At 44.1% G+C, this 14,775-nt stretch overlaps 5 protein-coding genes across 5 annotated transcripts; 2 read left to right on the top strand and 3 right to left on the bottom strand.

Annotated features, from left to right (window-relative positions):
* The first annotated feature begins 1 nt into the window (after position 1).
* On the top strand, positions 2 to 2,091 carry BCIN_10g00430 (hypothetical protein). The gene is made up of 6 exons (XM_024695385.1): positions 2 to 560; positions 680 to 780; positions 859 to 1,269; positions 1,347 to 1,443; positions 1,514 to 1,661; positions 1,764 to 2,091. The coding sequence occupies exons 1-6, from the start codon at positions 383 to 385 to the stop codon at positions 1,918 to 1,920; spliced, it is 1,092 nt and encodes a 363-aa protein (XP_024551179.1). The 5' UTR covers positions 2 to 382; the 3' UTR covers positions 1,921 to 2,091.
* A 27-nt stretch (positions 2,092 to 2,118) lies between these two features.
* On the bottom strand, positions 2,119 to 5,375 carry BCIN_10g00420 (hypothetical protein). The gene is made up of 2 exons (XM_001554145.2): positions 4,181 to 5,375; positions 2,119 to 4,130 (listed from the first exon to the last, which is right to left on the bottom strand). The coding sequence occupies exons 1-2, from the start codon at positions 4,713 to 4,715 to the stop codon at positions 2,323 to 2,325; spliced, it is 2,343 nt and encodes a 780-aa protein (XP_001554195.1). The 5' UTR covers positions 4,716 to 5,375; the 3' UTR covers positions 2,119 to 2,322.
* A 243-nt stretch (positions 5,376 to 5,618) lies between these two features.
* Positions 5,619 to 10,432, bottom strand: BCIN_10g00410 (hypothetical protein). The gene is made up of 2 exons (XM_024695384.1): positions 6,371 to 10,432; positions 5,619 to 6,317 (listed from the first exon to the last, which is right to left on the bottom strand). The coding sequence occupies exons 1-2, from the start codon at positions 10,174 to 10,176 to the stop codon at positions 5,876 to 5,878; spliced, it is 4,248 nt and encodes a 1,415-aa protein (XP_024551178.1). The 5' UTR covers positions 10,177 to 10,432; the 3' UTR covers positions 5,619 to 5,875.
* Positions 10,433 to 10,751: 319 nt separating this feature from the next.
* Positions 10,752 to 13,052, bottom strand: Bckri1. The gene is made up of 2 exons (XM_001554142.2): positions 12,729 to 13,052; positions 10,752 to 12,673 (listed from the first exon to the last, which is right to left on the bottom strand). The coding sequence occupies exons 1-2, from the start codon at positions 12,970 to 12,972 to the stop codon at positions 10,944 to 10,946; spliced, it is 1,974 nt and encodes a 657-aa protein (XP_001554192.2). The 5' UTR covers positions 12,973 to 13,052; the 3' UTR covers positions 10,752 to 10,943.
* Positions 13,053 to 13,129: 77 nt separating this feature from the next.
* BCIN_10g00390 (hypothetical protein) lies at positions 13,130 to 14,775 on the top strand. Its single transcript, XM_024695383.1, has 3 exons — positions 13,130 to 13,461; positions 13,513 to 13,576; positions 13,643 to 14,775. Exons 1-3 carry the CDS (start codon positions 13,381 to 13,383, stop codon positions 14,221 to 14,223), a joined length of 726 nt encoding a protein of 241 aa, XP_024551177.1. The 5' UTR covers positions 13,130 to 13,380; the 3' UTR covers positions 14,224 to 14,775.

The raw sequence follows: 14,775 nt of genomic DNA, 5'->3' as shown, positions 1-14,775 counted from the left end.
TGATAAGGGAGGGGGAAGAAAGAGGGAGAAGCTCGGGAATTGGAAGCGATAAAACGGGAAGAGAAGGAAAGGAGGCTAGATGGGCTAGCTAATCAATCCAATGACACAAAGGTATCCCTCAATTCATTCTTGAAGGCATTCCGAGAACGACAGGAAGGTCAACCTTAACCTCCGAACATTTGAAATCAACAGTCAATTAATTGGTCAGCACTACTCCCCATTCCTGACAAATACATCTATCTGCCCATCCACTCGTCGACTATCACACGTATATAGGCTATCCGAGAGCTGCTTATTAGAAGCTGGTGAATACTAGAAGACAAAGGTAAACATCAAAGCCCGGAGAATCACAGTAGACAACACAAGAAGCTTCATAGAAGAAATGGACTCTCTACCCTCTCAACTCTCGTCTCTCAAATTAGCACCCGGGGTCCAAAGATACTCTCTCGGAAATTGGAAGCTTCAATCTGGCCAAGAAATTCCTGATGCTCATATTGCATTCAAGACATTTGGAGACCCAAGTTCCCCTGCTATCATCTACCCTTCTTGGTTTTCTGGAGGTGAGTGATGAAACCGGCGCTATCGACCTGTACATCTATCTATATGATGGCATTATTGGAGTTGAGAGTCACGTCAAAAGACAAGGTATGCAAAGGATGTCATCGCTAAACGTAAATAGCAATCGCGGACAACGAATGGCTCATTGGAGAAGACCAAGTATTGAACCCCCAAAAATACTTCATAATCATTACCGCCCTTTTCGGCAATGGCGAATCAACCGTGAGTTTCCCCTCCTCTTCCTCCTCCACCCCCCCCCCCCCCCCTCCTCCTGATCCTCATTACTTACGCTCAAAAAAGTCTCCATCCAATTCCTCCATCTCTCCTTTCCCAAAAGTAACTTTTTATGACAACGTCCGCGCTCAACACACCCTCGTGACTGCCCATCTCCAAATCACCCATGCTCGCGCTGTGATCGGTTGGTCTATGGGCGCAGGTCAAACCTATCAATGGGCTACCATGTACCCCTCATTCATGGATATCTGTGTTCCCTTTTGCGGGTCTGCAAAAACAGCTCTTCACAATCAGGTCTTTTTAGAAGGTGTTAAATCTGCACTGTTAGCTGCTAAGAGTCTTTCGAGCGCAGGATCCAAGGGAGGTGTGGCTGTGAAAGGAGAGGGAGGAGAAGAAGTGAGGGTTTGGAGTAAGGAGGAAAGGGAGGTGGGATTGAAGGCTTTCGGGAGGGGTTATGCTGGATGGGGATTCAGTCAGGTGAGTTAATCTTGGTAATGTAGTGGGTGGAATTACATCGTGGGTAAGACTGCGAGGGTATCCTAATACAATTGTAGGCTTTTTACAGGGCGGAACTCTTCAAGACCGTTCTGGGGTTCAAAGATCTAGAAGATTTCATGAAGAATTTCTGGGAGAAATGGGCCCTTTCGAAAGGTATTTTCTTTCTTGTCCCTCCTTCTTATTATCCCACCCATTCGATTCTAACACTCCCCCCCCAAAACAGATCCAGAAAACCTCCTAACAATGCTCCACACCTGGGCCTCTGGCGACGTCTCCAACCAATCTCCCTACAATGGGGATTTTGCCGCTGCAATGAGAGCCATCAAAGCCCAGATGCTTGTTTTACCCGGAAAAACAGATCTGTATTTCCCGTACGTATTTTCTCTTCCTTTTCTTCTTCTCCTATTCTTCAATCTTCTCTCAATTCCTTCCCCTCTACTCTCCTCCAACAAACCCCACTAACACTCCCACAGACCCGAAGACTCCGAAATAGAAGTCTCCCTCATGCGACCCGGCATCGGCAAACTCGATGTTTTCCCTAGCATATGGGGACATTGGGCTGGAGGGCCGGGTGATTCAAAGGAAGATGTTAAGTGGCTTAATGAAAGATTGATCGAGATTGGTTTGTGAATTTTGAGTTCCTTTGGAAGACTAGATGGAAAGGGTGGATTGATTGATTTATGAGGGTTCAGGGGGGTTGAATGTTTAGCGGAGCGAAGCGGTCTAACTGGGCATTTCAATGGATTTTCACACCGCATCTAATTTTGAACGGATGCGACGAGAGATGATGAGATTTTATCATCATGACAAGTTGATATGCTGCTTATATGCTGAATGATCATTATATGTACCTATGTATAAGGGTATATCTGTATGAAATTTCGCGACTATGTACTGTGTACCATGTCTCCTAGATTTCAGAACTTAGTACCGGACGCCTTCAGCTCATTCGTCCTGAAAACACTATCTCACATTAGTCCATCCGTCTACTCCACCCCCCTATTCCCCTCTCTCTTCTTACACTCCCACACTTCACTCGTTTGCTAAAACTTCTCCATTTCTGTCCCCTACCGCTGGTACAACAGCCGGCCTGTCACTATCCACACTAACCCTAGCACCCATACCCAATCCGCTCTTTGCACCACCACCGCCAACACCACTCCTCTGACTGCCACTCGCACTCCCCATACTACTTCCCCTCTTCCTCCCTGTTCCCTTCAAGTTGCCCGTCAACTCCTCTCTCACCTCCCTTAAAAGTTCCTCTCCGGGTATTCCCAATCTCCCCATTCTTCCTACTAACAGTGTATTCTCCCTCTGTACACTACCCACCTGATCCCTCAAAACCTCCCTCTCTCTCCTCAACACTTCAATCTCCGCCCTTAAACTAGCATTGATCTGCTGTAACTCCTCTCCTTTTTCCTTATCCTCTCTCTTCCTCTTTTTCTCCTCTTGCTTCTGTTCCTCCCTTAATTTTCTCCTCTCCAATTTCTCCATTTCTTTTTTATGTTTTCCCTCTATCTTCTTGACTTCTCTCTCATGTTTCTCTTCCGCTTTACGAATTGCTTCTCTCTCTTTGTCACCATCTTCGCTTTTCTTATCCGCTTCTTTTTGTTTTGCCTTCTCCAATTTTTCGAAAAGTTTTCGTTTCTTCTCCTCGAGTTTCTGAAGCTCTTTATCCTGTTGTACATTTGCCTTTTCGACTGCAGCTGAATCTCGAGATGCTATTTTTCGGAAGGACAGAGCTGATTCAAAACTATCCACTGTGGATTCGCTAGAAATAGATGACGAGGATAATGATCGAGAGCGAGTAATAGGAGCGGAAATTTGAGCTGAAGATGGTTCGCTAGCAAATTGTACATGCCCGGGATTTTGGGCCGAAGAAGATTCGGTGGTAGGAGGTAGACGGTCAGCAATAATCGCTGGTGCATATGGAGCGAATAAAGCTCCGGCTGTTGTTGCTACTCCGGCTACCATGCCGTATAATCCTCCACCATTTGCGGGTGGTTGTTGTTGTGTTGGCACTGCAGACATTGCTGGACCAGCAGTCACAGATATCGATTTTTCTCCTTGAATATCTATACCAGCAAGATGACCGTTGGTTTGATAATTATGTAGATCTTTTTCGGGATTATGGTGATGGTGATGCCGATGTTCACGTTTTTCTGGCTCTGCTGTGTTATTTCCCCCAACAAGTTCTTCCGTAGGTTCATCATCATCACTATCCAAATCCTCGATTGTTTTCGAACATGCCCAATCCAAAAATTTACCTGCATCCGAAACAATAGCTGATGGTGTCCCACGATCAATCATAAATCGTGGTATACCTCCACCAGGGTCACTTCTGGTGACCATAATCCACTCAATAGGATTTTGTTCCCATTCATCGTCCTCACTTGGTGCGGGCGTCTTCTCCTCTGTCTCAACCAGAGCTAGATTACTTTCGGAACGTGAAGCTTGCTTACGAATTTTCTCTCTTTCTTCTTCTGTAGTGGATGAATCATGCTTCTGATGAGCATTCCTCAAAACGGCCTCTTTGCCTAAATTCGAAGCGGACCTATCTCTTGCATGTCCCTTTGTAAGATCAGATGTAGATGCAGATCTTTTGGGAGGTAGTTTCTTAATTGGTATTTCTCGAATAAATTCAACAGATTCATAGTTTCCTCTTATGTATCCATCACGCGGTGGAGCATCTGGATGTTGACATGGCTTCGATATCACCATGAAATGGCGGGGTACTTCGTTGTTATTTTGTTCTTTGAGCGCTTGATCTGAGGAGATGAACATAGTGACAAAATCTCTCGGAGTGGTTGGTCCTGGAAATTGTGCTGATAAAAGATATACTGGTACACATTAGACCGTTATCCTTCATCCAAATTTCTTATAAACGTACCTTCCATTTTCCCAGTCCCAGCAACATTATTATACGCCACCCTCTTCTCTCCACCAATACCTCTAATATTACCTTCACCTGGACCCCCCTGGACCTTTAAGGTTTCTGGAAATTCCCTCTCTAAGCCTCTCTTCCATTTTGTAAACCCCAGTCCTTCGTGTACACTCCTCCTCGCAAACCAAGTGCCCTTTCCATCCTTTCCCTTACAAGAATATACACTCATCCCCAGTGGATTATCAGCCGGTCTTAATTTTATTTGTTTCCACTCCTTCTGTAGCGATTCAATATCGTGAGGCGGGGGCGGAGATCTAGCATTAGATGCGAAGACTTCGGATGCTGAGGATGCGATAGAAGATGCTGTAGTCGACCGCGGGCGACTGTTGGACGATTCAATACTGTCGGGTATGGGGACTGAATCGATTATCAATTGAGCGCTGTTGAATGAATCTGACAGGAATGGTTTTAAATCATCGGTAGGGGTATCATCGTACTTCACCGCGCCCAGGGATTTGAGAGCTTCATGAAGAGCTGACATTTTGGGATGTTTGCTGGTTGGATTCTTTGCTTTTTCAATCAAGAATGAATTGTAGAGTTCTCTGCTTCCAACACGAGGCTATGGATGTAAGGAGATGAAGAGAGGAAAGTTGGAAATACTGCTGAAGGATCCTAAACAATATGTGAAATGAGTCTCGAGAGTGGTGGAGGGCTGGCCTCTGTTATATGCGATGTGTATGGTTAAGTTCAAGGAGTAACAGCTCAATAATAAGCAAGAAGCAGCAGACACATGGGATTGCGGTTTGAATAGATCGAGTGGATGGCATTCAACAAAGAATCGAAGATTACGAGGTAGGGAAGGGAGAGAGATGTAGATGGATGTAGGTATTTCATAAAATTCCGGATCTATTTACAATTGCCTACAATTGCCCCCTCCCCTCCAAGTTAAAACAATAATAGATACGCCGGCATCAATACACGATTAAACAAAGGAGAAAATCGATAAAACTACCTAGCTAAGTAATATTCTGCCGCATACTTACGGCAATATTATAGAATTGTAATTTATCACGGTATTACGGCATTGCGGTATTGCGGGGTTAAATACAAATCATTTCCACCCCCATTGATTGGTCTAGCTCGCTCTCTAGCTTTCTTATTTTTGGGTAAAACGCTTTGACGTCATTTCTCAAGCACAGACAATGAAAGAGATAAAATACATGAATGCGTAAATACGTGAATACGTGAATACGTGAATACGTGAATACGTCAGTACGCAGAAATTCAAGTTGTACTCCCGACGACGTTGGATGCATGTTCCGAAATGACAATTAACATGGAATCGAATTTTACATCAAAAGGGGGAAATTTGCCGGAAAGAAAAGGCATCAGATGATTGATTGGTTTCCCTCCGATGTTGGTGAGAGATAGATAATCTTGCTTTTGAGTATGAACGTCTTGGATCTTTATTTGTTATGTATTATTCATTTATGTACAAAGGAAAGGTAGAGAGAGTGTGTGACTAATTTTACCACTCCATAAAATCTATCCTTGGCTATGCAAAAAGTTCGGCTGTGTCCGTCGACCAAAACCCAATGATGTTGTACCCAACGCCTTGATCAATAGATATGCCGCCGATAAGCCTAATTAGGTAGGTAATGATGCCAAAGATATCACAGTGTAGGTACATGTTTACTGCTCTCAACCGAATGTTACACCCTCCTCTCCTTGTGTGAGCAAATCCTGTTCTGCTTTACAGCTACCACAATACTCCTGATGCCACTTTCTGAGCTCATTCATGTTATCATCCACCTGAAGAACTTGTTGGTGTGAACCTCCCTTGGCTTTACTATTTGGTAGACTATTTGTCTGGTTCTCTCGCAACATCATATGAGCTTGTTTGCATCTCAGGTTCTCATCCAGGAGCCAATTTTCCCATTCCGCTTTTAGCACATTTCTCTCGATGTTGTTAACCACTCGCATAGCGATCATTAGATCGTATCTGTACGAGCCCAGATGTTGACGGGTTCTTCGAAGTCTCTTGGCTGTTGATTTTGTTGACGTTTTGGTGAATGGTGACCCTGCCATCTCATAAGGAGCATTCAGATCTGTAACATTCGCGATCTCCATAAATTGCGCGTAACTATCGAATCATGTTAGCATATATCCAAGGTTGGGGAGATAATGAATGCCTGCCATTTGCTCTCATGGGAACTCTGGACTCCCGTCGACAAGTTATTCACAGCTTTGTCAAGATCTTTCAAATATATTGCTTTGCTCATGCTTGGATTGGGACCAACTCCCATGCGACTCATGAATTTTGCTGCATTCCGTTCTGTCCACCATTCTGATGTATCGCGGCCAGTAAGGAATGCGTTTACCAACATGCTCAATATCAATGCAGTCAAAATTATGGTGTGGGCACTGGATATTTTCCATATAGATCGGAATACCGCAAACGTCCACATCATCACCGATGATATACAACTCTCACCAAACGAGCTGAGTGTCTCGAGCAACATGTTTGTGAGTGTACGTTGCTTGATTTGTGGTCGTTTGGACTTGCTTGCGTCGTTGGCTGAAAAAAGTGAGACTGTTGTTTGGTGACCTACGTGTCCGTAAATATGGATAGCCTTCTTTGTCCTGCTATTAGGTCCCAACTTTCGAACTTGATCAGCAATAACATCAGCCAAATCTTCAGCATCCATTGCACAATCATCGAGAGCCTGTCTCTCAACTAGACCTTTTCCGATTTTAGGGGATTTTGACCATTCAACCTTTGTATAAATTGCCAATTTGCACTTTGATTTGGCGACATGTGTGATAACGATCTTCGAGACCAGCATAAAATCTTGGAAATGTGGTAGATGCCAAGGGGTCTTGGAATCCGTAACAACATAACATACGTGGTCGTTCATGATATCAATAATTTGATGATCAACAACGTTTGCTTGTCGTGATCTTCGCCAGGAATCAACGTAGTCAATCTGAAATTCGAAGTCTCGACGCATGTGATTACCATCAAGATGAACCCATGGACCTTGAGCAATCTTTTGTGCTCTCCGTTCATGGTAAAGCAGTTGAAACACTGCACTTTTATCACCAAACATGAGGTGGAAAAGGGCCTTTGGACTGATACCAAATTCTCGCTCGACTGTCTTTCGTTGCATATCAGGTGGCTCGTAAATAACAGGCTGAGAAGGAAGTTGAAATTTCTGCACTTCCTTCCCCTTTCTATTGAAATTGAGCCCGCGCTCAACGTGCAAAGAGGCTCTGAGATCACGATCTCTACGACTGTAAGTACGACCTGAGATCGTTCCATCATCGATTGGTGTATTGACGTCGACATCCTCCCAACTCTCCATGCTGGGACTTCTAGTAGGGTCTTCATGCTCCATTTTGATTAATGCCGTCATGATGTCTTCTAAACCCATAGGATTCTCAGCTTGATTTATATCAACCAAAAAATTTAGTCTTGATTGGAGTAACCGAAGAGGCTCAAGGAAAGTTTTAATGGTGATCCTAGTAAATCCTGTATCAGGTGAAGTATCGAGGAGATGTAGGAATAGGAAGTCACAATCTCTGCCTGGAGCAGCTGTGACTTCACTAATACTAGCCAACTTGACGCCAGTTATCAAAACAAGGCCCAAATGATGACTATAAAAGTATATATCTTTTTGAGTGACGTAAACCCTTCCAGGAAAATCATGCTGCTCATTTGGATTCCAAGTCGCACGAAAGACAAGTATAACTTTGTCTTCTCGTGGAACGTTTGGAAATAGCATTCGAAATTGTGCATCTTGAGTTTTCAGCTGGATTGGGTAATTGCTGGGATATACTTCTGGTCTAGATGCAGATTGATTTGCTGCACGCGCAACTTCAATGTCGATACTAGCACTAGCGGCTTTTCGGTGGGCCGCGGGTGAGGATACTGGGGTTGTTAAAGAATCAGTCAATGGACTAGTGGGGCTCTTTGCAGACCCAGGTCCATTATCGGGCTTTAAGTTCTCGTCCGTACCTATCTTTGGAGATGGATCTAAAGGTTTTATACGTGGGCTCCCAGGTGCTGAGCGAGATCCTAAGCTTGGGGTTTTGATCTCTCCCTTTTCAAGGCGATTGATGTATCCCCAATTGCTACTGCCCCATAAATTGGCCATTATACCACTAGGCATCCCCCCACTAGCGTCACCCTGACCAATGCCAATTCCACGCTCTCCACTAACGATCACTGCCGATTTGCTCAAGTTCGTAGGAGCAGGTGGATTTATGAGTGTTGATGGCGCCAAGGTACTTGTAGTATAATCTTGAGTTGGTGATTGTAAGGTAATTTGTGGATTGGGAAGAGTATTTGTAGAGGTTGAAGGGGCAGAAATAGGAAGAATCGTATGACTAGCTGATATCAAACTAGCGATACCACCTGATGCAGATTGAGATACACTTGGAGGTTCATTTGACTGCATACTAGTCGACTTTCTGTGTAGGTCCAGTTTTTGCATGATTCTAGCAGCATGTTCTCGACCAGTTTCGCCCTCTTCTCTTGAAGTAACAGAACGGCGAGGAGGGACGATATCCGAACTGGGTCTTCCAGTAAACTCTGCGCCAGGAATAGGTAGCGTGCCAGACCTTTCAATCATATCCTCACTGCCATACAAAATTTGACCATCTGCATTTTTGGCAGCAAATTCGGGGATAGAAGGTGGAGTAATAGCGAATGCAGGATCAATTCCTCCAGCGCGGAGCGTTCTGGGATTTGCACTAGCCTCGAGAGCTTTATTTTTAGCAAGTTCAAAAGCCTCGAGCCATTCCATAAGGATAGCTTGGGTCTCTGCTTGAACAAGAATTGTTTGATTTTTGGTTTTGACCTCGAAACAGAATCGTCGATCTTCCTGAACAGCCGGTTTCACATTACAAAGAAGGACGCCAATCTTCTCACTTTCCTCTACTCCCCCAGATTGTATTCCTTGTACTAACCAACCAAAGATCCCATCTTTAACGTAAAACCAGCGACGGACCCACAAAGTTCTTGCGGGCTTGCCAGATATTGTTCGTAGAAACAGCCAATCTTGTTTTTCAGATCGTTCAGTATGTTTGCTTTGAGGTTGGATAAGCCCAGTCGAAGGACCTCTTGAGCCAAGGTATGCAACTGTTGAAAGATTGTAGTCCTCCAATTCTCTGGATGGCTTTGATGCCTGAGATGCAGTTTCAGCAATATCTCGCCTGGCAAGCTGCAATTCACGGCGGAATGTTGCCTCACCAGCTTCCATCTCTTTGCTCCATCCTCGCACACGATCCATCTCATTACCCCATTTAGAAAACGTTAGCGAAGAGGCTTCTCTTGTTCTCTTCATCTCCCTCCATTGATCAGTCGACACTCTCACAAGTAATTTGTCGATCGTATATCGCAACTGCGGCGCAAGTAAACAAAAGTCCAAAGACGCTTTCAAATATGCTTTTCTGGTTTCGTGCACTTGGAAAGCATCCTCTCGCAACGCCGAAGGCTCTTTAGTTTTCGATTGGGCCACATATCTTGCCAATGTAGAGTCAAATGTTTTCTGCGACTGCTCTAAATATCTTCGGGCGTCTTTAAAATTCCGTAGTTCTGAAGCCATAAATGCTTTGATGGGTTCGCATATATTTGTATCGATCTTCCTAGTACCAGCCATAACCTGCGACCACCATTCCTTTGACCCTTCTCCAAACCTCTGCATTGCCAACAAAGTATAGTCATGATCGAGGACAGCTTCGGAAACGTTCGCAGGAGGGATCGATCGAAAGAGAAAGTTGTTGAATGCATCTTCTAATGACGAAGCATCGTGAACAAGTTTGGTTATGGATTTGACGTATGCATCGAGCCATTTCTCAAGTATCTCCACTTGATCAGAGAAATGCACTGCTGTCGCGCGAAAGGTGGGTGAATCGAGGGCTGCTTCTTTCAAGCCTACTGGTATCAAGCTCAGTGGCCTATTGAGCTGTGGTATAACGGGCGGCGCAACGTCCGACATGTTGAGTTGATTAAACTCTACGCAGAGTAAAAGATGGAGTAAATCCCAACCTCATTATGTTGGAGCGCTGGAAAGGGTTGGATGTGTATGTAACTTTGAAATTCGTCCTAAGAGTTGGCACAGAAAGTTGGGGTAGGCGGCTGGATTGTTTGGGGCGAGGGGAAAGTATAAGGGGCTTTAAACGGGAGGTTTGCTGTCAACCAATAAACTCACAATGGAATCAATAGCAAATGACATTAAATTTGGATAAAGCAGCTGAGGGGTGAATGTTTTAAATTGCCCTCCAATACTAGGTATATAATCTATATAAAATCAAATCTTTTATGTAAGAGACGGTACTGTGAATTCGTCCAATTGTTCCCCCAATCCTCAATTCCAAAGGTTCCAGAAATAAATTATTTTAATCTTGATCAATCTTCTTTTTCCGGCTCTTCATGTCTCTCATCGGACGCCTGCATTAGTGTGTGGAGGTGTTTTCCTTTCCTGATCAGCCCAATATTTAGCCTAGGGTTACACCTGGATTAATGGATTTACAAGAGACCTGGTGGGCCAGTGGGGAGGTGGTAGGACAATCATGGTTCAAAATATACGCAAATTTAACTTCCATTTCGATTTTGTGATGGATTTCTACTTTAAATAGATTAAAGACTAGAAACATTGCGAAAATCATTGAACTGAATGTTCCACTTCAGTGAAATCTATTAATATACTCGAGTACACCCGCCATAACTCCTATATTCGCAAACATGTGAATATAGAGACTCCGATTATTCCTCAGCCGTAGCTTTTCCAACAGCTCCCTTATTCTTTCTAGACCTCTTCTTCTTCTTCTTTTCTGGAATCTCGACACCGTCCATAGCATCTGCTCCTTCCCCGGCATCAGGGCCAATAGTAATTTCCGGTCCATCCTCGTTACCGAATGTCTCCTTTCTCCACTGCCTTAACCTAGCCTTCTTACCGAGATGCTTCTTGTCTTTGCGCTTCTTTTCTGCATCTCTAAAGGTAGCCATCTTTTTCAAGCCGGCGAATTCATTGAGGGATGAATCAGGTGCCATGAGAATATCTCTAGCTGTTAAACCAAATGAGGTAGGTGAAGTTTCGCGATATCTGAATACTGATGCCTTTTTGGAAGCCAAAGAGAGATCAACATCAAGCTTGCTTTCCACAAGATCCTCAATCTTTCTTCTTTCCAAGCGCGCGGCCTTCTTTTTGTTTTGCTTTTCCAATTGACGTTCTTTGTTGCTTTTCGACTTCTTGGACGATCCCTCTTCGTCGCCCGATTCCTCTGCATCATCCTCAAGATCCGATAGGGAGTAAATAGGTTTTGAGGATTTTTCGTCGTCATCAAAATCGGAAACAATATCTCCAATGTCGATATCGTCGTCCCACTTTGGCTTCTTGACCTTCTTCTTCTTTTTCCCTTCTGTTTCACCGTCACTCTCGGATTCGCCTTCCTGCTCAGCATAATAGCTATCCCCAAAGCGTTTGTTCATCTCAGCCTCCCAATTTTCATCGTCCCAGGCCGCGTCTAAGAATTGAGCCCATTCTTCATCCTTCAATGTTTTACCGTGTATGCCTGCAGCTTTCTTGATCTTTTGGAGCCTCTCCTCCATCTCATCAATCTTCAATCTCTTCAACCGGGCCCTCTCTTCTTCCCTCTCCTGCTTCTCAGCCTCCTTCTTCTCTCTTGCAGCATCTCTTTGCTTTTTCCTGCCACTGACTTCATCACGACGAACGGATTTTGCGGCGACGACATCTCTGGCATATGATTTCAAGTTCTCATTGCTTCCTTCAGCATTTTCGAAGCGCAAGTTGTAAGCTGTCTCGAATTGCTCGGCTCGGTTGTCATCGTCTTCGTCGTCGGATTCCATGGGTTGGAAGCGTGCTCCATCAGTAGGAACCCATGCGCGAGCTGCCATGAAGTTTGACAAAAATGTCTCCGGATCCTTGTCGGCTACGGCAATATCGACTTCAACCTTTGAAGCTCTGGATGGATGGATACCTGAGCTTGAAAGACCTAAATTCTTATCCTTCCTAACAAGGAATCCCTCATCTTCGTCCGAATCAGATCCATCGGCAGCTGCATGCATTTCGCTAACAATTTTCTTCTTCAAAGCTTCTTGTTCCTGAGCGAATGTTTGTGGGACATTTTCATCCTCGTCCTCCCCGCCTGCATGACCAGCCAATAAATTCTCTCGATGATAATCTTTCAAGTACATAGGCTTCTCCTTCTTTTCTGTCGTGGTTCCTTCCTCCGCATCCTCCTCAATTGGGGCATAAAATGTAACCTTTTCATCGTATACTCGAGGGTCTTTCGAACGTAGAGCTTGTAATGTAGCTGAAATCTCCTTGTCCAAATCTTCGGTTGCCAAAAATCCTTCGTCATCTTCATCTTCATCATCGGATGATGAAGAATCCTCATCGTATTTGTCGCCGTATTTCTTCTCGCCATTTTTTCCAACTGTTGGTCCAGGTTTCTTTGTATACTTTTCCTCCACTAAGAAAATGATAAGTCAACATGATTAACAGCCTTCGGAACCGATTTTACTCACGTCTTTGAAGCTCTTCGCGTTTCTTATTATGCTCAAATCTTTTCGCATATTCTTGATTGACTTTGAACGCAGATTCAAGCGGGGCGCCTCCAGCGGAATCGTCTTCACTGCTAGAATCGCTGTCATCTAACATCATCTTGGACTTTTCGGCCTTTTCGACCATAGCAACAGGTTCTTGCTTGGCCTTTTTCGTGCCATTCTTAGTCACAAGTTGATCTTGCGATTCGGCCTTTCTTTTTCCCATTTTGTAGGACTCGATTGTCGTTGTGAAAATGTTCTTATCAAATCAATCGAATTGATTCTTTAAGCTTGAAAATCAAAATCAAAATCAAAAAATAAAATCTTGGTCGGTGAACGTGAGCAGAAAGTTCCGGCGCTAATCGGCCCCAGCCTAGGATCTTGATTCGCTCCATCCACAACCCGCCATTCCTCCATTCATATCCATCTTCCTCTAAAAGCAGAGCTACCAACCGAGCCTATTTATTGACATCTACTACGTCGTAAGTTATCAACAGTAAAGGGAAATCAAGATACCTTTCAAATCTCTTTCAAGTATCATCGCTTCGAACAGTTTAATCGGAGAATAACCAGCGATTTTTGGAGGTCGATCTTACATTCGAGAAACACGATCCACAACCCGGTTTTGTAACATATGGCGGACTCAACTACATCAGCTCCAAAGCCAAGTTCCAGCGTCAAGTTGGTTCTTCTTGGTGAGGCAGCTGTAGGAAAGGCATGTAGATATGTGGAATAATTATAGAACATCATGTTGACTCTCGTCTAGTCTTCCCTTGTATTGCGGTTCGTGAACAATGACTTTCAGGAAAACAAGGAACCTACCATTGGAGGTACATACATATTCATTGATATTACTCTCACATTTACACGGCTTTTACTAACAATTATTATTGCAGCTGCTTTCTTGACGCAAAAATGTAATTTACCAACCAGAACGATCAAATTCGAGATATGGGATACCGCCGGACAAGAACGTTTCGCCTCTCTTGCTCCCATGTACTATCGAAACGCCCAATCCGCTCTCGTCGTTTATGACCTCACAAAACCTACATCACTAGCCAAAGCAAAGCACTGGGTGGCAGAGCTTCAAAGACAAGCATCACCGGGCATCGTCATCGCACTTGTAGGCAACAAGCTCGATTTGACAAATGAGTCCGATGATTCCAGTAATAACTTGGGAGATGAAGAATCAGCCGAAGGCGAAGATTCAGGCGGAGATGCGCGAAAGGTATCAACTGCTGAGGCCAAATCATATGCAGAAGAAGAGGGATTATTGTTCTTCGAGACTTCTGCCAAGCTTGGCACAAATGTAACAGAGGTATTCACGGCAATCGCAAATGCCATCCCAGAGACATCATTGAAGGGAGCTAGAGGACCTGGAGCTACACAAGCAACTTCAGCAAGAGGAGAAGAACAGTCCAGAGTCAATTTGACAGGGCCAAGGGATAATGCTTCGAAGGAGGGTTGTGCTTGTTAATACATCGGTCTCATTTTTCGCGGGATTCGTTCCAATGTTTCCTTTATTCGCAATCGTTTGGGTTCCTGGGGTTTTTGGTGGTTATTTTTGATATTTATTAGCTGTTTGATATGAATATGAACCGAATAGCAGGTAGTGAGGAGGCACATCGGGACTAAGAGTGTTCAAGAATAGCATTTCAAGTTTTGGAAGTCCGTTATGGTAGCAGCTATGGCTCACTTTGTAACAGGAATTTGCCACCGATAATCAATAATGACGATCCGGCGCTTTTAGAATTCTGTTGTCATAATATGACTTTGGTTATTAGTGAAGGTAAAACGAGTGAGCCGGCCTATGTCCATCCCGCCATGGTTTTACGCACAGCTGTTTCAAGCCCTTCTACCAAAGCACAGATGTTGCGAGGCAATCCATCGGATTCTGAGGGACTCAAATGCTTGGTGCACTTCTCCAAGTCTGGATTGATTCTATTTAAGTTTATGGCAACTAGTAATGATAAGCTTTTCCATGTGGAGTTTTCACAAAGAGTATAGAGTCCGACAAATGTTGTTTCCA

The sequence above is a fragment of the Botrytis cinerea genome, chromosome 10 (genome assembly GCF_000143535.2).
Source record: "Botrytis cinerea B05.10 chromosome 10, complete sequence".
Lineage (NCBI taxonomy): Eukaryota > Fungi > Ascomycota > Leotiomycetes > Helotiales > Sclerotiniaceae > Botrytis > Botrytis cinerea.
The sequence above is the reverse complement of the archived record's forward strand: the minus strand, read 5'-3'. Positions and strand labels throughout refer to the sequence as shown.